The 24,536-nt window shown below is 46.7% G+C and overlaps 2 protein-coding genes across 3 annotated transcripts; both read left to right on the forward strand.

Annotated features, from left to right (window-relative positions):
- The first annotated feature begins 873 nt into the window (after window positions 1-873).
- On the forward strand, window positions 874-5,091 carry LOC4349190 (uncharacterized). Its single transcript, XM_015758237.3, has 4 exons — window positions 874-1,285; window positions 1,514-1,897; window positions 4,080-4,460; window positions 4,558-5,091. The coding sequence occupies exons 1-4, from the start codon at window positions 953-955 to the stop codon at window positions 4,930-4,932; spliced, it is 1,473 nt and encodes a 490-aa protein (XP_015613723.1). The 5' UTR covers window positions 874-952; the 3' UTR covers window positions 4,933-5,091.
- A 14,173-nt stretch (window positions 5,092-19,264) lies between these two features.
- Window positions 19,265-20,532, forward strand: LOC4349191 (probable glutathione S-transferase GSTU6). Of its 2 annotated transcripts, none has more exons than XM_015758597.3 (2): window positions 19,265-19,729; window positions 19,821-20,532. In XM_015758597.3, exons 1-2 carry the CDS (start codon window positions 19,400-19,402, stop codon window positions 20,184-20,186), a joined length of 696 nt encoding a protein of 231 aa, XP_015614083.1. In that variant the 5' UTR covers window positions 19,265-19,399; the 3' UTR covers window positions 20,187-20,532. The 2 variants fall into 2 exon arrangements, with proteins under 2 accessions (XP_015614083.1, XP_025876545.2); XM_026020760.2 differs by having other exon boundaries at window positions 19,284-19,729; window positions 19,842-20,532.
- The last annotated feature ends 4,004 nt before the right edge of the window (window positions 20,533-24,536 follow it).

Here is a 24,536-nt window from a genome sequence, read left to right on the forward strand (position 1 = left end):
AGGATCTTCTAGCATAATTTTTTATTTTTGAGAATTTGTTTTTTTTTCAAATTTGACCAAATTTTGTTACAAAATTCCAATAATTTTGGACTGAAATTTTTCAAAATTTTGGAAATTTCGCCGTACCCCACCTCTGGATACAAATGCCAAAAACGAAATATTGAACCCTGATCCCGGCATGGTACAAACCACCTATTAGAGTTAGGTACCCCATGCAGATGCATTTTAAACAGCCCAAATTCGGCTAAACCATACCACACGGATGGGAGAATTTGGGGAAAAGTGAATCAACCGATTGTTCCTTTACAGTTTACAGTCATCTCTATTGTAGTATTGCATCACAGTATAAATGATCCAAACCTATTGACAATTTCATCTTTTGATTATGTGGCCAACTATATATTAATAACTTTGGGGAATCCACATAAATGACACTTCCTCTAAATTTTAATATATGATGTCGTTTACTTTTTGACATATGTTTGACGGTTAGTCTTATTGAAAACTTATGCACAAATATGTGAAAATGTAAGTAATGAGTAAAGTACACTTAATGGTAAAGCAAGTTATAATAAAATAAATAATAATTATGTAAGGTTTTTAATAAGATAAATGGTGAAACATCTGTAAAAGAAAATCAACAACATTATCATTTGTTTAGAACCTGAGGTAGTAAAATGGAACCTAGTCAACTTAATTCCCAAAACAGCAGAATCTATTCGTTTCTGAATAATCTCAGTCTGCATTCATCGATGACATCATGGATGATGCATTGGCACGCCGCAGGCATCATGGATGATGCATCGATCACCCGCCACCCTCCACTTCAATCTGGAGCACCATATATACATCACCACCCTGCTCTGATCAAGCATCCAAGTATACGCAGCAAAACACAATCCAAAGCGTGTTCATCCAATCATTCTCTGTTCCGCTCTCTCACCCCAGCGAGATGGCCGGATCAGGAGACGAGCTGATGCTGCTCGGCAAATGGCCAAGCCCATTCGTCACCAGGGTTGAGCTCGCGCTCGGCCTCAAGGGCCTCAGCTACGAGTACGTCAAGCAGGACCTCGTCAACAAGAGCGAGCTCCTCCTCGCCTCCAACCCGGTGCACAAGAAGATCCCCGTGCTCATCCACAACGGCAAGCCGGTCTGCGAGTCGTCAATCATCGTGCAGTACATCGACGAGGCCTTCCCCGACGCCGGCGCCGGCGCCGCCCTGCTCCCCGCCGACCCCTACGAGCGCGCCGTCGCTCGCTTCTGGGTCGCCTACGTCGACGACAAGGTAGGATAGCTAAGCTACCTTTCCTTCATTTGTGTCACAGTTCGAGCTGTTATCTCAAAACACAAATATTAGGGAATGATCTAATATCAAATAATTCGAAGGATGATGCTCTAAACCCAAATCGGCTAGCCCACTACCTTGTGAAACTAGCCAGAAAACTCCCGGGCATTTCTCTCGAGGTTTTTATCTCACTGATGCGATGATGTGTTGGGTGGCGCGTGCGTGCAGTTCGTTCCGGCATGGGTGGCGACGTTCAGAGGCAAGACGGAGGAGGAGAAGGCGGAGGGGATGAAGCAACTGCTCGCGGCGGTGGAGACGCTGGAGGGAGCCCTGAAGGATTGCTCCAAGGGGAAGCCCTTCTTCGGCGGCGACACAGTCGGGATCGTGGACGTCGCGCTTGGTGGCCTCATCTCGTGGGTGAAAGCGACCGAGGTGCTCGCTGGCTCCAAGATCTTCGACGAGGAGAAGGCCCCTCTTTTGGCCGCGTGGGCGCAGCGCTTCGGCGAGCTCGACGTCGCCGAGAAGGTGTTGCCGGATGTCGACGGGGTGGTCGAGTTCGCTAAGATGAGGCTGGCAGAGGCAGCTGCGGCTGCCGCGGCGGCTTCAAAAAACTAAGATGGATATGTTTGGTTATGTCGTGGTAACTCCCATTGTTTGGGAGAAAATAATGTGCTTGTTGGAAAAATTATTTGGGAGAAACTAATGTGCTTGTTGGAAAAGAATAGATTTAGTTGATTTAGTGTTTTTTCTGTATCAGTATCTTGATTTATGTCTGAATAATGCAAGGAATATTCAATGAAGTCATGAAGATGCTTGTCCTCTGTTTATTCAGTAGTTAGGGGATCTTTTTCTTCTGTTGGTGTCTATTAGTTTGTGTTTGCTTAGCTTTGTTTATACTATCGTGAACTTTCTATATAAGTTTTTTTCTGTGTGAGTTCTAAAATAATTGACTATAACTCTTTAAGTAAAGGCCGGAATGTTTTATTCTATTATTAAAAAAAAAATGAAGATGCTTGTCCTCTGTTTTCTCTGTTACTCGCTGTTGGCCCTGTTGCCCTTCAGAGATTTTGCAACTTGCACGGTTGTTTTGTTCTCCTGTATTTATCCATTTCCTTCATTGAAAATTCGGCAGTGTGTAGTAGGAATTTTTTTTCCATCACTTTGTCTTTTTTTACCATTCAAAAGTTTATTGGTTGGGTACCTACGACAGAGACAGGGACGTAACCCATTTTTTTTCTTTATAAAAGAGCCTATAGGGTGAAGTTTTATCTCAAATATTGTGGATTCCGCCCCCATTCCTTTTAGCTTGTTTATCATATCATTGTTGCGATTTATTTACTCCATATTTCTAAAAGTATGATTTCTCAAAAAAAAATTCTTATATGGTGTTAGCAGATCACTTGTTGTTACGAGCTATTTATTAATTTTATTTTTTATTAAAGTACTTAATTATCCTGATAGATATCTGTGATACTAATTCGGTGAATAATTTGTTCCAAGCATTGCAACTACTCATACCATTTAATTATTCAGATGAATCGTATGTTCTATGGTGCTTGTACCTTTAATTTTGGGAACTTTTACAGTATATAGTGGTAAAATATATCACCAATATAAATAATCCAAGAGTTTAGATTGATTTGTTCTCTCACTTAAATAGTTTGTAGTATAAAATTAAAAGGGTAAAAATATTTTCACTATTGGGTGTAAATTCGTAGAATATAGTGTGAAACAATACTACGTGTTTTCACTAATCGATCTCATTCCTTATTCCTCATCATCCTTCACCACGATGAGACGCCAGCAGCCACCATGAGTCCACGCGCGCCAACACCTTCATAGCCAAGTAAGCCAACCACCACATTTTTAATCTTGTGGCAAAATTTTAAAATATTTATATTATATTGACGGTATATATTTTCTTGTAATTTTACACTAGGGATGTATGTTGACATCTTTAGTGATACTCAGGGCCGGATCCAGGAAAAAAAATTAGAAGAGTTCAGTTACATAGTTTATTCAATCTCCAACCATTTAGAAACCTTTAATTTATCAATTATGGTGAAAAAATCGAAGGGGGTGTTACGGAGATATCCATGGGTCTTATGAGTATAGGGGAGACTCCACGTTGGATCCACCCCTGGTGACACTCTCTTATTCCCAAAAGCCAAAATACATGCATGCGGATAATTGTGAAATAATTTGCGAAAAATATTACTAAGGTTTTGTAATCATTTCTTGTGCCCCAATGCACAAACACCCACAAGTGCCCGCGATGTCCATGTCATCCACTGCCACTGGTTTTGTTCTTGGGCTCTCAAAACTCACAGGTCAAAGTAAACGTACTTTAACTGGTAAAGCAAAGCGATACTATGACGGGGAGCAGCGCCATGATCTGTAGGTTTGTTTAATTTAATGCCCCAGATCCTAAGCTTCCTCTTCTCCAAGAAAGAGTAGAAGACGCATCTTGACAGTCTCAGAGATGCTGACTGGAGTATTTTCAGGAAAAAAAAAAGTGTACTCCAGTTTGAAAACAATCAGCCTGGTCAAACGTGTCGGTGTCACCATATCCGTTTATTATTGATTTATCTGCACATGTTTTGACTAAAGTTACTGATCGCATGTTTTTGAATACATCTGAACACTGAAAAGAGCTTTCGACGTGTTAAAGAGTAGTTGTGGAAACCCCTATTTCAATTGTGCAATCAAGCATCACTCGTGACGCACTACTAGTCTTCTATAGCATATACAAATATTCACGGTTCGTGTTGTGCTCCGATCAAGTGCTAGCTAGCTAGCAAAAGACAACTCAAGCCAAAACCATCTCAGAGCTTCAGAGAGGAAGACAATGGCCGGTGGAGGAGATGAGCTGAAGCTGCTGGGGATGTGGGCGAGCCCGTTCGCGCTGCGAGCGAAGCTCGCGCTCAGCTTCAAGGGCCTGAGCTACGAGTACGTCGAGGAGGATCTCAAGAACAAGAGCGAGCTGCTTCTCACCTCCAACCCGGTGCACAAGAAGGTACCCGTGCTCATCCACAACGGCAAGCCCGTCTGCGAGTCGCAGGTCATCGTGCAGTACATCGACGAGGCGTTCCCCGACGCCGGCGTTCCTCTCCTCCCATCCGACCCCTACGACCGTGCCGTCGCTCGCTTCTGGGCCGCCTACATCGACGACAAGGTAATCGACGAATTGCCTCAACCCAATCGTCTTGAATTTGCATCGAATCGAAAATGACGAGATGAACTGATGCGTTGTGTGTGCATCGTTGTTGCAGCTGTTGAAGTCATGGCTGCAGGCGTCGATGTGCAAGACGGAGCAGGAGAAGGCGGCGGCGATGAAGGAGACGTTCGCGGCGGTGGCGAACCTGGAGGCGGCGTTCAAGGAGTGCTCCAAGGGGAAGCCCTTCTTCGGCGGCGACGCCGTCGGGTACGTGGACGTCACGCTCGGCGCCGTGATCGGGTTTGTGCGCGTCGGTGAAGCCGTGCACGGGATGAGGCTGTTCGATGCGAGCCGGAGCCCGCTCCTTGACGCGTGGCTGGACCGCTTCGCCGCGCTGGACGCTGCCAAGGCGGTGTTGCCGGACACCGGTAGGCTGGCCGAGTACGCCAAGATGAAGCAGGCAGAGTGGGCAGCAGCTGCCACCAACTGAGCCAGCATGGCCACGTCTGGTACTCTCGTGGGGAGATGAAGTTGGTGTTGGTGTGCCACCCGTACCGTACGTAGCTAGTCCTGTCACACGATGTGACGACTGTGTGAACTTTGCTACTATACGCAATAAAATTGTGAAGTCGTTAAGTTTTCGTAAGTACACACCGGCAACGTGTAATGGAATTATCTCTACTGGTCGTCCTCCTTAATTAGTCCTTCACTCCTACCACTACTTAGAAAATGCATTTTTCAAATGTGGGGTTTTTTTTTTCACAGGCGAACATAACCATTGAAACCAAATGACCGCATACAAAAATATAAACCGGGCTGAAGCTTATTGTCTTGCAGGCGGACCATTCCGCCTGCAAATACCCTTTATTTTCACAGGCGGATAGTCCGTCTACGAAAATTAGTGTACAATATAAATAGAGGCGACATCGGAGCGGTTTTTTTTCCAAGTCCCATTTCTCCTCTCCTCTCCCGTTCCCCGTTCCCCCTCCCCTCCACCTGTCCTCTACTCTCCCCTTCCCTAACCTCTCCTTTCCCCGGCCGTCGGCCGGAGGCGGCTACAAGGCAGTGGTGGCGCACCCCAGCGAGGGCAGTGGAAGGAGCGGACGCGGGACGGCCAGCGGCGGCTCTCCTCCCTCCCTCCCTCCCAGATCTGGCCGGAGGGAGGAGGGGGGAGGCCGGTGGCCAGCGGCGCGGGGCGGACCCGTGTCGGGGCGTAGCGTGTGCTCGCTGGCCGGCGACGGTTCGCCTCCCTCCCTCCCAGATCTGGCCGGAGGGGGGAGGGGGGAGGCCGGTGGCCGGCGGCGTGGGGCGGACAGCGGCGGGGCGCAGTATGTGCTCGCCGGCCGACAGCTCCCCTCCCTCCCTTCCTCCCAGATCTGGCCGGAGGGAGGAGGGGGGAGGCCGGTGACCGGCGGCTCGGGTTGGACGGCGGCGGGGTGTGTGGCTGCGACGGCGAGGAGGGCGGAGGCTGCAGCGTCTTCCCTCCCTCCTCCTAGATCTGGCGGCGCAGAGGGCGGCAGCGGCATCTCCCCTCCCTCCTCCCAGATCCGGTGGCACGGAGGGCGGTCGCGGCGGCAGCTACCGGCTGTGATGGTGGAGGCGGTGGCGTTTGTTTTGATTTTGAAAGTTAATTTGTGATGCGTTTGATTTGATTGTGAACTACTATGATTCTTCTATGTTAACTTGTGATGCTTTTGTGAATTTGATTTGGTTTGATGGGGAATGGAAACTGGATTGGATGGGGGAATGGGAGGAAAACGGAGAACAGGAAGCTGCTGCTACCGGTCGAAACGGCGGTGGGCGGTGGCTGCCCTTTTTTTTAATGCTGGGAGCTATTTTCGCAGGCGTTCATTTGTAAGCGGACCAGTTGTCCATCTACAAAAACTTGTTTAGTCCGCCTGAAAAAATGTTTTTTTTCCAGTTGTTGACGAAAAAATCGAACACACCGGCCTGGGAGATCTGCTTAGCTCCTGTGCAGGTCCAAATCTTGATGAGATGCGGGCGTGCCAGTCAGTTTGATCCTGCAACTGACAAGATATGCAAATAGTAGACCAAAACAGCCGATCGGCTGACAAGCCGATGTAGTAGTTCCAGCCGATAGTGATAATAGCTGATGCCGATGCCAGCAGATAGCGATAGGGTTTAAGCAATCGGTTATATGTCCAATGTAGATAATGATATAAAGGCAATCGGCTGATGATGATGTAATAAAATAACAATATAATCCAGTATAAACCAATCGGCTAGTAATAATATGATAAATAAGCATCGATCCGAAGGTTAAAGTACACATCGGCTGGAGGTCTGATGTCATGAAATCCACAATATTAGATTAAACAGTAAAACCTTTGTTGCGATAAGCTAAATCCAATATGTATGCAATCCTTATAAGCCGATGCAACATCCAGATAACTCATCGGCTGAAACCCCGATGAAACCCTTATTGGCAATCAAAAAGTAGGCTAGAGATTATGGTTCTAAACACGACTTAGTAGATCAAACTTAACTGATGCAGCACTAAGTATGAAAAGAAACATAATATCTAGACAATCAAGCCGTTGACTGAGTTTTCAGGGTGGTAGATGTCTAAGCTAATCTAATCTAGCAACACGATTTAGCCGATACCGGCAGAAACCCTAAAGCGAGAAGCAGCCGATAGAGGTAAATTGATATGCTAAGACTAGATTAACAGAGACATATGATAAATAGGTAGACAAATATATCATCCAAACCGGAACAATCCAAGAGGTCGAATGTATTGATGCAGCCTTGAACGACGCTGATGTAGATGATACAATTTCCTGGACCGGCGGAACATTGGACTTATCCCTTCGCCAGAGATCGAAGACGATGCAGCCCCGCGTCGGGTGCCAAGTCCCGCCGGACGATAAAATAAAGTAGAAAAGGTAAAAGGTGGCGATGCGCCGAATTGTATTGATCGTGAAGATAGATTACATAGGTCCCGGGTGCACATATTTATACCCGTGGGTTGATACAAATCCTTGTCGGAGAAGAAAGAAAAATTCCTAAAGATAAAAGGAAAAGATAAAGTCCTTATAGGACACTAAACACACTTTCCTAACGGTAAAAGGAAACTAACAAACTGTTCTTAATTAATAGATAACTTGCCATGCCGCATCCTCTTTGAACTTGGTCTCTTCTTGATAAGCTTCCTTTAGTAGATCAATTTCCTTAACCGAATATAGCAAGAATCCGACAACTGACGACTTGACAACTCTCATCGGCTAATCTAAGGACTTCGAAGCCAATGACTACTCCGGGCTTACCAAATTTCACTGTTAACACATGCCCCCCAGTTTTGGAGTATGAGAATTCATGCTTCAAAATTTCTTGTCTTGATAACTCCAAAACCGATCTTCCTTCGCTTCTTGCAATCGGCTTTCATGAGCTAATACTGATGTGCTTCACCATGCTGAAACTTATACGCTTGCCCCCCGAGCCGAGATTGAATGATCTTGGCATTGACTTCTTCTTCAGACATGTGGATATAAAATTCGTGGTCCCACCAGGCGTGCCAATCTGTGTTGACGAGAAAATCGAACACACCGGCCTGGGAGATCTGCTTAGCTCCTGTGCAGATCCAAATCTTGATTAGATGCGAGCGTGCCAGTCAGTTTGATCCTGCAATTAACAAGATATGCAAATAGTAGATCAAAACAGCCGATCGGCTGACAAGCCGATGGAGTAGTTCCAGCCGATAGCCGATAATAGCCGATGCCGATACCAGCCGATAGCGATAGGGTTTAAGCAATCGGCCATATATCCAATGTAGATAATGATATAAAGGCAATCGCCTACTGATAATAAAATATAACAATAATATAGTCCAGTATAAATCAATCGGCAAATAATAATATGATAAATCAGCATCGATCCGAAGGTTAAAGCACACATCGGCTGGAGGTCCGATGTCATGAAATCCACAATATTAGATTAAACGGTGAAACATTTGTTGTCATTGGCTAAATCCAATTCATATGTATATGCAATCCTTATGAGCCGATGCAACGTCCAGATAACTCACCGGCTGAAACCCCGATGAAACCCTTATTGGCAGTCAAAAAGTAGGCTAGAGATTATGGTTCTAAGCACGACTTAGTAGATAAAATTTAACTGATGCAGCACTAAGTATGAAAAAAAACATAATATCTAGACAATCAAGCCATTGACTGAGTTTTCAGGGTGGTAGATGTCTAAGCTAATATAATCTAGCAACGCGATTTAGCCGATACCGGCAGAAACCCTAAAACGAGAAGTAGCCGATAGAGCTAAATTGATATGCTAAGACTATATTAACAGAGACATATGATAAATAAGTAGGCAAATATATCATCCAAACCAGAGCAATCCAAGAGGTCGAATGTACTGATGCAGCCTTGAACGACGCCGACGTAAACGATACAATTGCCCAGGCCGGCGGAACATCGGACTTACCCCTTAGCCGGAGATCGAACACCGATGCAGCCCCGCGTCAGGTGCCAAGTCCCGCCGGACGATAAAATAAAGTAGAAAAGGTAAAAGGTGGCGATGCGCTGAATTGTATTGATTGTAGCGATAGATTACATAGACCCCGGGTGTACATATTTATACCCATGGGTTGATACAAGTTCTTGTCGGACAAAAAAGAAACTTTCCTAAAGATAAAAGGAAAAAATAAAGTCCTTATAGGACACTAAACACACTTTTCTAAAGATAAAAGGAAACTAACAAACTATTCCTAATTAATAGATAACTTGCCATGCCACATTCTCTTTGAACTCGGTCTCTTCTGGATAAGCTTCCTTTAGTAGATCAATTTTCTTAACCGAATATAGCAAGAATCCGACAACTGACGACTTGACAACTCTCATCGGCTAATCTCTGGACTTCGAAGCCAATGCTGTCTCTAAGCCGATGACTACTCCGGGCTTATCAAATTTCACTGTTAACCGATACATCTAGATAGCTCGACTATTGTTGTTCAGAGTATTGTCATAAAATAAATGATATTGCATAATGCAAGCAATCGATCATATCAAACATGAGTCACCAACCGACGACACCTTTTGTGTGGATAGTTCTAGAATTAAGTAGCCCCACAAATAATGCAACAAAAGAAAGTAGCCCCACAAGCAACCTAGCAGGATCCACATTAAAAGTGCCTCTGGACAATGTAGCTCTCACACAAAACAACTGTAGCGATTGAACTACAATGGGCTATTGAACTGCTAGATCACAAAATAGATGTTATTCTCTATTCCTTTAACTAATGTAGGATTGAAATTTGAAAACTTAAGCCTACTAGAGATGGTGATAGGGGAGAACAAATAAAGATTCACACCAAATAAAAGACAAAAAGGGAACTTTTTTCTATTGTTTTGTCACTGTTTTGAAATATAAAATCAAATAAAACTAAAACAAAAACTAAGCAAAACTAGAAGAACACGAAAGAGAATGAGATTACCACATTTTCCTTTGTGTAAAGATGGTATTTATTACATCAAAGTGTTTATAGTGTGTATCCAATTACTCATCCACTATACTAGAGAAAAGCACTTTGGTGTTCGTTGGGAAATTTAAGTATGCATAAATGTGGATACAACACAGCCAACTGCTACAATATTGCACCTATAATCACTACGACATAGGCAGCAACACAACTACTGTAGTATGGCAGCCGAACAAGCCCATAGATGCTGGGATTTCCTATCTAGTACCACTCAGGCAGGACTAATGACCTTGGATAATTGGTGTGGTTCCACAGCAAACACCTTTGAGGCACACATGTGGCAAAAAAAGTCTCAAATTCTCAATGCATGCATCGGCTCGATTCCAACCGATGCATTGAGTTGCTCCCCGTAACCCCAAAAAAAAATCGAACAAAAAAAACTTATGTACAAGCTGAATCACAAATTAAAAAAATAAGACCTGTTGTACATTCTAAGTCATGACTAAATAACAAATCCAACAAAAAAACTCATCGTCATCGAAGGGATGGGCGGCAACGATTGGGAAAGGGAAAGGGAACACAACGAGATCTGGTGGTTATCGAGCTCGAGACGGCATCGTCACGTCGCCCTGGTGAGCGGGCCCAGGGGGAGGGGTTGTGCTCTACTTGTTGTACACGGCGAGGTACCTGATCTTGTTGACGGACCATGCAGCAGCACCCCCACCAACTGTAGCATCTGCTTCCCCTTTCCCTTCTCCGCCTCCTCTCCGCCCCTCACTGCCTCCCTCCCACCTCATGCACGGTGTGCGACGTGAATGCTGCGCCATGGTGCCCTGTCACACCCCAATCTGGCACCGCCGTACAACGGCACCTGACAGGAGCGTGTCGTGGGAAAAACGGCGCGAACTGCTTCCTACGAAACCACGATCTCAGTACCAGTCCTAGGACATAGCGCTGGTACCCACGGTGACAAATATGAATCATTGCAATCCTTAAAATAAATAGAGGACTTATTTACCTTAACTTAGGTTGCAGCTCAGAACAGCCCGAAATTGCAACCGACGACACGAACGAGGAAACACCAACAACAGCGGCAGCAGCGGAACCAACGGACTAACACCCAACACCACAGGCGACGGCTGGGAACCAGGACGAAACCCTAATGTTCACTTTACTTCATCTTCAACTTCCGGGCGGAGGAACTATATATATTTATATAGAGCAAGGGTGAGTACTTTCCTACTCAGCAAGTCACGGGAATTTAGGTGTTTAATGCAAGCTTGGAAGAGAGGCAAGGTTGTTTTTGCAAATCTTTTGTTTTGAAATCATTTTGAAATCACTAAGTGATTTATTTCTTTCTAAGTTTGGGCCGAAAAGAGACTTGCGTCTCGATTCGACTTTAAGAGAGATGTTTTTCAACAGCTCAATTGGTAATGTACCGACCTCCCAGGTCAGATCATTACTTCTCGGCTCCCAGAGCCATTCCACTTGATTAATCGGCTCCCAGAGCCTTTTTCATTTTCTCGGACTCCCAGAGTCCAGCTGCCCAGCAGCACAACAATCCGCTTCCACTCAGGAAGCCTAGTCTATGATGCCCGTAGACATCCCGAATCACACAGATTCATTTCTTGACCACTCAGGTCATCCATCTGCCACATAGGCTGATTCTGGTAACGATTCCCACACCAGAACAACTTTTCACAAGGCACAGGCAAACAAATCTACGCTACAGGAAACACCTCACATCCGCCCTTGACCGCGGGCACAGCTGTTCGAACAGTTATTTAACCTCTGCAGAGGGGGTACACTTTACCCACACGACATTACTAACCCGGATCACCCAACCCGTGAGATCAGCCACGTCGGGAGACCTTAAGGCTTTCATGACAAGGCATTTCGAAAGTCGACACAGGTTCACCATATGCCAACGAGAGGGGTCCCAGACCAACACCAGATTAGGTCCCAGACCATACTGTGCCAGGAAGCCCGAGGGTTCTCCCCGACACCACCCCGTTGAATCCACGTGTCTCTTGGCATCATGGCTCCCCCGATTAGCTAATTACTCAGCCAGGGGCGTCCCATTGCACCCGTGTGGTCGCACTTATTATATGCTCGGATGAATTTCCCACAGGAATCGGTCCTTATATGCGAATACAGGATAGTACCACATAGGCACAACCCCCGCATCGCGAGTTTTCACAGTCTATTTTGTTTTCAAACACACCAACGCCACATGTTGGGTTTTCAAGGCTTCTCAAACCCATTTCCCAAATTATCGACAAACAACGGTGTATGTGGAATAGTTGGTATACACACTCAGAGAACACGGATACCGAAGTACCACAAAGGTGGAACGACAAGGAATCAGGGTAGAACAACCTACAGGAATTAGTGCGACTACTGGGTAGGTCCGTCGGTTTGGCACGCAAACCGAGGCCAAGCAAGTTAAGTGTGTGATTCTACTAATGCAAGTTGCAAACAAAATAATAATGATTTTCCAATTATAGGAGCAATTGGTCAAAGGGTGACTTGCCTTGCTCAAGGTCTTCACGAAGCTTCACGAATCTTCGAGAAAACCCGCGATCGACGAAAATCCGGTAACCGCAACTATACGCAAACAATTGAAAACCTAAACAAAAGACCAAAATAAAGATCCTATTTAGACTAATTAGTAGTTCCATTGAATAGATCTCAATTTTATGGAAATACTGGAAGTTGAACGGAGTCAATCAGAGCTACGGATTGAGAGATATGAATTTTGGAAGTTTAATTGGAATTTCTGGGCAAAAGAAGATATTTGTGGAACAAGGGGAAATTGATTTATGAAATTTATAGAAATAATATTCTCAAGAATATTATTGACCGTCACTGACGTGCGGGACCAAGGAAATGATTTATGGAATTTTGGGAATAAGGAATTGATTTATGGAATAGGGGAAAAAGGGTTTATTAAATCCCTTGAAAAAGAAGGGAGGGATGCCATATAGACTTCCTAGGGCGGCTCAGGCGCGGCCCGAGGGGTTTATGCGGCTTGGCCGGACCTAATGGGCCGGCGCGGGCACGGGAGGGGCGGCCCAAGAGAGGGGGCGCGGGGAGAGAGAGGCCGACGCAGGTGGACGCGATCCACCGCGCGGGACCCACATGGCGGTGGTTGGGTTCACGGTGGGGAGGGCGCACGCGGGGGCGGGCGCTAGGGTTTCGGATGCGCGCGGTTCGGGCGCGGCGCACCGGGTGGATGGATGGCGGCGGGCCCACGTGCAGCCGCACGGCTTGCCGTGGACCGCGCGCACGGGAGGGAAGACGGAGGGAGGAGGCTGACTGGGCGCGACTTGACCCAGTCAAGCGGGCCCAGGGCTGAGGTGGCTGCCACGTGGTCGGCCACGCGGGCAGGGGTGAAAGGGGAGGAGGAGGAGGAGGAGGCGCCCGGGATCAGACGGCCGACAACGCGTGAGGCGTTCCGGCGAGCGGTGGCTAACCGGAGCGAGCGGCTACCGCCGGCAGCTAGAGGAGGTCAGGGGGAATCCATTTAACGGCACGGATCTGAGAGGGGAGGTACGACAGTGGCTGGCGGCGGTGACCAAGCTTGTCGGATCGGGGATGTGGTCGCGCAAGGGAAGGGACAAGGGGGCGCAAACTCGGGCCTAGCCGAAACGGTACGCGACCGTGATGCGCACGCGGTGACGCGGGACCCGATGGTCACCGGCGATGCACGCGCGGCGTTGTTATGCGGCGGCGGAAACGGCGACACGACGCGGAGACAAAGGAGAAGGCCGGCGGCCTTGGGGCAGCCAGGGGGAGGTCAAGGGGATCCCCGGGAGCGTGGCAGCGAGAGGAATCGGAGCGAAAGGAGCCGACGGTGGTGGATTGCGGCGGCGGCCATCGCCGGCGGAGAGAAGGGGAAATCTCACCGGGGCAACGGGAGTTCGATTCAAAGGGGTGGGAGCATCTCTAGGACTTAGGGATCCCGTTTGTGGCGTCGGATGGGATGGGGAGGCGCCGTGGAGGTCCGGCGACGAGAGGCGGTCTCCGAGAGCGGGCGGCATGTCACGCCCGGAATTTCTATCCAAAATTCCAAACGCTTACATGTGTGTGAACCCTCGTCCAGGAATCAGCCGAGGCACACAATAACAAATTGATAATAGAGTACAATTATTACTCTAATTAATAAGCGAATAAAATGTCATTACAGAGGTAGATAGTTCCTCTCAATCAATAAAGATCTAAGCAGCGGAAAAAGATAAACGGCGCAGACGGCTCCACTCCACAGGCAGCTTGACCAAGGCTACACCTAATCCTCCACACCATCAGCATCACTGTAGAACTCTTCCTCTGATGAATGATTGCAAGGTGAGTATATGACATACTCAGCAAGTCACGCAGCAAATATGCAAGTGCACAAGGATACCAAAGGATGGCATAGTAGGGTTTCATTTGCAAAAGCAGCATTTAGCAAACATTTCAGAATTTAATAAAACAGTTAAGTATTAAACAATATTAATCCAACGCTATACAACATACCCTGTTGTATAGGCCCAACCATTCTGAACAACCATCCCGGCTGCACAGTTCTATCTCCAAACCAGGAGCTAATCAAATTATTACCAATTAAAGCACCTTTTATTATGGTGAGAAGGGTGAGACTAATCACGAAAGATATTGTTAGACCCGCCCATAACCGCGGGCACGGCTATTCGAATAGTTTTACTCTGATCAGAGGTGTACCACTGTACCCACAAGACACAACCCCACATCATGTCACCATGTGCCTCAATACCACCACGGTACCTCGGAAAGGAGTTGTGACAATACCTCTCGTACAACACAATCCACTGCAGCGCACCTTTCCTGGATCATAATCACCCCCTTATAAACAAGGCATAGACTCCCCAGCGACCCCCGTGGGCTTATCTCCGCCACTTCTCAGTCTGGTGCCCCGCAATGAACCATGCTATACAAAAGATAAAGCCGTTGCCCATGCTGGCTTGTGGTTGGCACGGTTAATGTTTCACAACCGAAACTCGTGAACCAGTCCTTAATTGTCATGAGCACGACCATCAAAACCATGTGCTCACAACCCACCATTATCAGGTTTTAGTTGGCACATTAATTAATTAACCAATCATGATAGAACATCGTGAACTATCATTAAGCCATCATTAAGTAATAGTGAGTCATAAGTTATCCCAATAGTGTGCTAATATTTCTAAGCATGGCTAAGCAATCATATCTAATATCTAGCTGAACCAATATATATAAAGTTCAACTAGTCAAGTTATATTACCCCAAGGTATCAAGGAATAAAGTAATCAAGAACAAAAGGGCTATAACAAAGAATAGGTTAATTCCACCCAATGACATTCGAAAATAAATGCAATAATTGAATAGAAACAATAGCTTTAAATAGGATCAACATGCTCAAAGGGTTGTTTGGGATCTGTGTGACTTGCCTTGCTGGCCTTGGAACTCTTCAAATTCTTCTTCTGCAAAAACGGACTCTCCGGTAACGACGGAATCTAAGAAGAAAAGAGCAAAATCACCAAAACAGCACATAAACAAGCATGAACAGTACATGTGGATATTTTTAACATGTAGATCTCAATTTTAGAAAAATTTAGAGACTTGAACCAACTAAATCCGACTAAGATGAATTAGTTATGAATTTTTGAAGATTTAATCGGATTAAAACACTTATATTGATTTTAATTGAATTATGACGCAATAATGAATTATTTTTCAAAAGGAAAAGAGGATTTATTGCGTCAGCGGCTAGGGTTTCGGTGGACCGGGCGCATGGGCGACGGTTCACGCGAACGGACGGCCGAGATCGACTTGATCCAAAACGGACGGCCGGAAACGGAAAGGATCGATCGAATTTTGAAGGGAACGGCGGCGGCGCGAAACTAGGGTTTCGGGCGGCGGCGGCCGGAGGTTGACGACGACTGACAAGCGGGACCCACCTGTCAGCGACAGCGAGGGCGCGCGCGGGCTGCGGACTGGGCCGGACTGGGCCGAGGAGAGAGAGAAAGGTTTTGGGCCGACTTTCGGCCCAAAGCCAAAAGAGACTTTTTAAAACCTTTTTCAATTTAAATTATTTCTTAAATGCAATTCCATTTATTAAAAATACTTCCTTAGCTCAAATAAATCCCAGAAAAATCTAGGAATTATAGAATTAAGCAAAGTATTTAATGAAATTTTATCTGGCCCCATTTTATATTGGAATTTATTAATTAAAATTAGATCTTCTCTTCTAGGCTTTTAAAATAAATTCTAAAAATTCCATTTAAACAACAATTTATATATTTTGAATTTTCAGGGTGTGACACGGCAATGGCGGCGAGGCTGTGCCGGGCGGCGACGGCGCTAGGGAATGGTTTGGGGAGGTCCTAGGGAGCTCAAGGACGGTGGTGGCGCGAGGGATTGGCGAGGGGGCCCATGGCGGCGCACAGGCGGGCGCGGCGGCGGCGAAGCAGAGCAACGGCGGGGCGGCACGTTTAGGGGGACGAGCGAGCAACCGAACGGCTCGGGGCTTATCCAAGATGATGCAAATGGCAAGAATTTGGGCGAGGAGCTCACCGGCGTGCGGAAACGGTATCGGCGGCGCGGATGGAGTCGCGGCGAGGCGGACGCGACGGCGGGGCGGCACAGCGCCGAGAGGGCGTGGCCGGGGAAGAAGAGATGGAGAGGCGCGAGGATGGGGGCGGCGCGGAGCTCCTCATCGACTCCTCGTGCTCGCTAGCTCCCCGACACGCACGACGGCAGAGGAGGGCGAGAACGACGACGAACGGCGAGGCGGCAGTGGTGTGATGGAGGAGAGGAAGCGAGAGGTATGGGAGGGGGGTGTGGGTTTTATAGGTGGCGATGTCGGTTTGAGAGAACCAACCTTGGGGCGGTCAAGGAGATGAGGCGGGTGGTGCGAGCGGTCAAGCGGCGCAGAGGTGGTGACGCTGGCGGTGGTCGGGGAAAGGGAAAAAGAAGGGGGGAAAGGGGGTTGGTCCTTTGCCATATTGAGGAGAGGGGAAGCAGCTGCTTCTCCCATTCTTGGACGATGCGGCGTGGAGTGGCGGGGGCCATGGATGACGTCGGCGATGACGGCGGCAGTTAGTTTGTCATGGAGCGGGGGCAAGGCGGCAGCACGTGGCGTCGGCGGCGCAAGGGCTGATGGCGGCGGCGTTCGGCCGGTCGGCCACCTCGCGAGCGAGCGCGCGCGCGACGCGGGGGTGCGGCCGGATTTCGAACGGCGGCGGCGGGAAATCGGCGCCGAGGAGAGGGAGATCGAACGAGAGAGAGAGAAACAGCGAGAGAGAGGAAGAGAACGAGAGAGCGAGAGAACTCTCTCTCGGCTCGGCTCACGCGCATGCATCGCACGTGCGAGAGGAGGGAGGAGGACGGCAGAGGGAGGAAATGGGCTGGGGAGGGGCGTTCGGCCCATAGAACTTGGGGGAGGCAAACTAGACTTTCACAGAGAAAACTGATTTGGATAGAATTGGAGAGATTTAGGGTTTGGATTCGAATTCAAATTTGATATTCGAACTCGAGGGTTTAGGGATGTATCAAGGGAAACTCAAGGAGAAGTCATGGAAAAGATTCAAAAGGAATACTTGGGTATTTGTTCTCGGGAACATAGGGTGGAGTCAAGGAAATGATTTGGATGAGGATCGATTCTCTCGAAATCGGGAGAAAGATTTGGCAACGAGTTCAAGGAAGGGAGAGATTGACTTCAAGAATTGGGATTTGGATGAGAGGGAGTCGCCAACGGGATTCAAAAAAGGGGATTTGAATCTAAATTTGATACTTGTACACAAGGGTTCAAGGAGACGAGTAAGGAAACAAAGTGGGAGTTTGATACTTTCGGGAATGGGAACAATTATTTGGAGAGGATTCAAGGGAAGGGATTGACTTTCGGAATTTGATTTCGGAGACTCGAATCGGAAGAGGAATTTTCGAGGTGGAGGATTTTGATTTCAATGAGAGGGAACAACAGGATTAAATTGAGATCCTTGGCACAACTTAGACTCTCACACAAAGAACGAAAATTTTCGCGAATAGGATTTTGCCGAATTAGTTTTTAACGTCACGCAAAAAGCGGAGCGTTACATGCCCGCGTTCCGCGTGGGAGCCGCTAGGAGTCGCTCACCTAGGATTCGCGAGAGCACGCACACTGCCACCTCCACTGGCGAGTTTAAGTTTGAGAGAGAGAGAGAGAGTCGTGGGAGGGGAGGAGAAGGTGAGGAGAGGATAAGGACGAAAGGACTCGGTCGATCGACTCGGCTCAACAGTTTAGGGTGTCGTTTTATTTAAAAAATCGGCACCTATAAGGTTATTATATGTGTCGATTTTTATAAAAGAAAAACGGTACATGCGACTGACAATATTTGGGTGTCAGTTTTGTTTTTATTAAGAACCGGCGTTTTGTAGTAGTGATATGTCATCTCACCAACTAAACTCTAGATGAAAAAGTAGAAATTCTAAAACCCATTCTATTTCTCCACATAAGTATCTTAGGTACGTAATTGCTATCTTTTTCTAGTAGTATTTATATAGTCAAAACCAACCACATCAGTTAGGACAACCAATCCTATTAGAAATCCCTGACGCATTTATTCTAACTATTTCCTAATCTTCTTAATTTTGCACTCTCTCCAAATTTTGATTTATTAGCTAGGTCTCTCAATTCTACTGGCGTTCCCTCACACATTTATTCCAATTCATTCATCAATCTTCTCAAATTTAGACTACCTCTAAATTTGACCCCTTTCAATATACACATACAACATACATCATATCATACGTAAATCTGAATTTTATATGCACCGGTCCTTCTCTTAACTATCTGAACCTCATTCCTTTAGGGTTTAGTTTCGATCTTATCACCAACCATGCTCCTCAGACCCTCAAGCAACATTCAAAGCAAATACATGAAACTCGCACTGTCTTGTGCAGTTTGTTTCAAAAAGAAAAAAATTCAAAGAAAAAAAACATATTCAAAGCGAAAATTCATAGTCCTTTCCACGCCGGTCAAACCAAAGCTGCCATAGCACCTCGAAACACCAAACTATTGCTATTAACATTTTATCTAATTATCTGTTGCAATATAGTCATCACTGTGATTTCACACTTACTAGGTAGGTGGTCTGGTGGAATGATGCTGTTATACTGTCACCACTCATCGATGCATGAGTCAGGCGGTCACCATCACACACACTTACATTCGACGATCACAGGATTTGAGGACATCTCAACACTCAACAGTGTGATCGAACGCATTCAACAGGCCGTCCATTAAGCAATACAGTACATATCTCGTATTCTCATTATGTGGTTGTTTAAATCCACGTAGCCATCACGCATGAAGCTTACTGGTTACCCTCCATCAGACAAACATATATATTCGATCTTTCTCCGGTCAAGTTCTAGCACAACAAAACACAAGCCAAAACACCATTTAACCACCTCCAAGCTTCGCATTCCAAGAGACCGAGCGACTGTTCAGCCAGAGATTAATCAGAGAATGGCTGGAGAAGGAGATGATCAACTGAAGCTTCTCGGATTGTGGGTGAGCCCATACACTCACCGAGTGAAGCTTGCACTCAGCTTCAAGGGCCTGAGCTACGAGTACGTCGAGGAGGACCTCAGCAACAAGAGCGAGCTGCTTCTCAGCACCAACCCGGTGCACAAGAAGGTGCCCGTGCTCATCCACAACGGCAAGCCCATCTGCGAGTCGCAGGTCATCGTGCAGTACCTCGACGAGGAGTTCCCCAACTCCGGCGTCTCGCTCCTCCCATCTGACTCCTACGATCGCGCCATTGCTCGTTTCTGGGCTGCCTACATCAACGACAAGGTAATCGTCAAATTGCCTCGGTTAATCGATCTGAATTTGCATCGATTGATGTGATGTTGTGTGCGTGTGCTCGCGTGTGTCGTCGTTGCAGCTGATGCCGTCGTGGCTGCAGTCGTCGATGGGCAAGACGGAGGAGGAGAGGGCGGAGGCGCTGAAGCAGACGTTGGAGGCGGTGGCGAACCTGGAGACGGCGTTCAAGGAGTGTTCCAAGGGGAAGCCCTTCTTCGGCGGCGACACCGTCGGGTACCTGGACGTGTCGCTCGGCGCCATGATCGGATGGATGCGCGCCGGCGAGGCTCTGCACGGGAGGAGGACCTTCGATGCCACTAGAAGCCCTCTCCTGAACGCGTGGATGGAGCGCTTCGCCGCGCTGGACGCCGCCAAGGCCGCCATGCCGGACAACAACAAGCTGGTCGAGTTCGTCAGGGTGAGGCGGGCTGCCGCTGCGAACAACTGAAGCCGAAACAATACTGTATTGGTCAGTTCCCAGTTGGTACGAGATTTGCTCTGCTCCAACAAAGAGTATCTTAAGGTATTGATACCTCACGGTACCAAATCGTTTCTAACCGTTGAATCTAACAATGTCCATCGATGGGAAACGATTTAGTACTGTAAGGTACCGGTACCTCAATTACTTTTTGCTGAACCGAAACAAATCTCATCGTCACTGCTTTGGGCCTTTGGCCAATTGTCATTTTTCAAGTTGCAAAAGTGTGATGTTCTTCCGGGTCATCCGTTCGATCGGATCTCCTTGTTACCGGGACATCATTTCTTCCAATAAAGGAAAATGTTGAATTTTGGTATTTAAATTGTTTAGTAGTATGTGATATAAAAACTGAATTTTCTATTTCAATTGCGTGCCTAGACGTCAGATTGTTCAACCAGATGCATATGCTCCAGATGAATACATGTTATTTAAATAGTTGCATAAGAAATTGAACAAATATATTACAATGATATAGATCATTATATACGGACACATAATTAGCTAGGTTTTCTCTGGAGTGATTTTACATTTCTTGAGGAGGTAACGGGATATACAATATTTTCTAATATAAAATTTATTATCTCTTAGTACCTCCAGTAAGGAATGGAAATTTGCACAGTACTACCTCTCAAGGACCGTAAAATTTCTCTTTTCTCTAAGTGCATATCAAATTTAGCGTATATGACTCGTGTCATCATAATTTATCCTATAAAAATCTTTGATTTTTCTATCAACATTTAATCTGCATGGAAATAATTAATGTATATATGCATTACTACCTCTCCTTCGTAACTTCAGGAATGGATGGTATGTATGTCTCAATCTTTATTGGCCCCTGTATTTTAGTTGGTGATGAGAGTGTATGATGGCAAACTCATCGTCACCAACACCAACTGCCTCTTTTAAATAAAAAAATTGATGTAGCAGAGACTTTTTTTTCTCATTATCATATATTGTATATGATGTTTGGACAAATGATTTTAAGCCTGCAATGGCGAACTATATCATTTCTCACATGCCGTTTAAATAGTTATAATAAAATTGAAACAAAATAGGCAACATACGGATGTAAAATGCAGATGTTATTCTGAAAAAGAAAACATAAGGGGGGCAATAAAGAGTGATGCTAAGTGTTCTTTTGAATGGTAGTGTGCAGTTGTTATTTTTTCAACATGTATATGTTTTTGTACAATGGAGTTGCACATGTTTCATGGAAATTAAATGTGCATATTTGGAAATGTATGTTTTAATGGGAATGTGTTTACAATATTATTTGAATTTTTTTCATGGAAATGACCAGATGTATTTCATTGAAAATGCAAAAAAAAAAATCAATACAACATTGTTGCCACAATCAAATGTTCCATGCAACATTGTTTTTGTGGGTGAAAAATGGGCAATGTACATATGTTTTTCGTTTGAATGAAAATGTGCACATATGTGTCTTCTTTGTATGAAAATGCTTAAAATGGTAGCATTTCAAATAATTAATCAGATCAAACATTAGTGTCACCACGCCTTTTTTTTTCAGTTGTAAGTATGCACCATCCTCTTGCTAGGTGTGGTGGAATGATTAGGTCATGTAGGTAGGGTCCAGTAGGGGGCTCTCATGTATTCCACATCAGAAAAAAAAAACCCACCCCTACAATGGTTAGTTGACTTTACATTAATACATACTAGTTAAATTGTCACACCCCAATCTGATACCGCCGTACAACGGCACCTGACAGGAGCGTGTCGTAGGGAAAACGGCGCAAACCGCTTCCTACGAAACCGCGATCTCAGTACCAGTCCCAGGACATAGTGCTGGTACCCACGGTGACAAATATGAATCATAGCAATCCTTAAAATAAATGGAGGACTTATTTACCTTAACTTAGGTTGCAGCTCAGACAGCCCGAGAATACAACCGACGACGCGGACGAGGAAACACCAACAGCAGCAGCGGAACCAACGGTCTAACACCCAACACCACAGGCGACGGCTGGGAACCAGGACGAAACCCAAATCTTCACTTCACTTTATCTTCCCTTCAGGGTGGAGGAACTATATATATATATTTATATAGAGCAAGGGTAAGTACTTTCGTACTCAGCAAGTCACGGGAACTTAGGTGTTTAATGCAAGCTTGGAAGAGAGGCAAGGTTGTTTTGCAAATCTTTTGTTTGAAATCATTTTGAAATCACTAAGTGATTTATTTCTTTCTAAGTTTGGGCCGAAAAGAGACTTGCGTCTCGATTTGACTTTAAGAGATGTTTTTCAACGGCTCATTTGGTAATGTACCGACCTCCCGGGTCAGATCATTACTTCTCGGCTCCCAGAGCCATTCCACTTGATTAATCGGCTCCCAGAGCCTTTTTCATTTTCTCGGACTCCCAGAGTCCAGCTGCCCAGCAGCACAACAATCCGCTTCCACTCGGAAAGCCTAGTCTATGATGCCCGCAGACATCCCGAATCACACAGATTCGTTTCTGACCACTCAGGTCGTCCATCTGACACATAGGCTGATTCTGGTTACGATTCCCACACCACAACAACTTTTCACAAAGCACAGGCAAACAAATCTACGCAACGGGAACCACCTCACATCCGCCCATGACCGTGGGCACGGCTGTTCGAACAGTTAGTTAACCTCTGCAGAGGGGTACACTTTACCCACAAGATACGAACTTATTCCGAACACCCGTCGGTATCGGAGGTTCGCAACAAAGCCTTTCCCAAGCCGACCCAGGGATACCTCATGCCACATAGAAGGATCAAAACCTCACATAAACATAGGCCATTTTAGGCGTTCACAAATCAAACTCCAACCACCTTGATCGGTAAGTGAGCAAGCTTCTCGTCCTTGCCTTACCAGGAACCCGGTTTGTCCGACCCCGCCCCGGCGTTCCCAACTATTGGCATGCGAGGTTTCCCTGAACCGACTAGTTACTTAGCCAGGGTGTCCCATTCCACCTTGTGGTTGCACTTTGATTATGTTCGATGAGTTTCCCACAGGAATCGGTCCTTATATGCGAATACGGGACAGTGCCACATAGGCACAACCCCCGCATCGCGAGTTTTCACAATTCATTTTATTTTCAAACACATCGACACCACATGTCTGGTTTTGAAGGCTTCACAAACCCATTTCCCAAGTTTTCGACAAACAACGGTGTATGTGGGATATTTGGTATACGCGCTCAGAGAGCACGAATACCGAGGTACCACAAGGGTGGAGCGACAAGGAATCAGGGTAGTACGACCTACGGAAATTAGTGCGACTACTGGGTAAGTCCGTCGGTTTGGCACGCAAACCGAGGCCAAGCAAGTTAAGTGTGTGATTCTAATAATGCAAGTTGTAAACAAAATAATAATGACTTTTCAATTATAGGGGCAATTGATCAAAGGGTGACTTGCCTTGCTCAAGGTCTTCACGAAGCTTCACGAATCTTCGAGAAAACCCGCGATCGACGAAAATCCGATAACCGCAACTATACGCAAACAATCGAAAACCTAAACAAAAGACCAAAAGAAAGATCCTATTTAGACTAATTAGTAGTGCCATTAAATAGATCTCAATTTACGGAATTATTGGAAGTGGAACGGAGTCAATCGGAGTTGCGAATTGGGTGATATGAATTTTGAAAGTTTAATTGGAGTTTCTGGAATAGGAGAGATGATTTATGGAATTTATAGAAATAATATTCTCAAGAATATTATTGACAGTCATTGAATCCGGGACCAAGGAAAATGATTCATGGAATTTTGGAATAAGGAATTGATTTATGGAACAAGGGTGGAAAAGGAAATCAAGGAGGGATGTATACTAGACTTGTTTCGGTGGCATTGGTGCGGCCCAAAGGCTAACGCGGCTCGGCCGAACCAAATGGGCCGGCGCGGGCGCGAGGAGGCGGCCCATGAGGGCGCGCGGGGAGAGAGGGAGGCCCGTCGGGGTGGGCGCGGTCCACCGCGCGGGACCCACATGGCGGTGGTTGGGTTCACGGTGGGGAGGGTGCACGCGGAGGCGGGCGCTAGGGTTTCGGATGCGCGCGGTTCGGGCGCGGCGCGCCGGGTGGACGGATGGCGGCGGGCCCACGTGCAGCCGCACGGCTTGCCGTGGACCGCGCGCACGGGAGGGAAGACGGAGGGAAGAGGCTGACTGGGCGCGACTTGACCCAGTCAAGCGGGCCCGGGGCTGAAGTGGCTGCCACGTGGTCGACCACGCGGGCAGGGGCGAAAGGGGAGGAGGAGGAGGAGGAGGCGCCCGGGATCGGACGGCCGACGACGCGCGAGGCGTTCCGGCGAGCGGCGGCGAACCGGAGCGAGCGGCCACCGCCG

This window comes from Oryza sativa, chromosome 10, assembly GCF_034140825.1.
Source record: "Oryza sativa Japonica Group chromosome 10, ASM3414082v1".
NCBI classification, from domain to species: domain Eukaryota; kingdom Viridiplantae; phylum Streptophyta; class Magnoliopsida; order Poales; family Poaceae; genus Oryza; species Oryza sativa.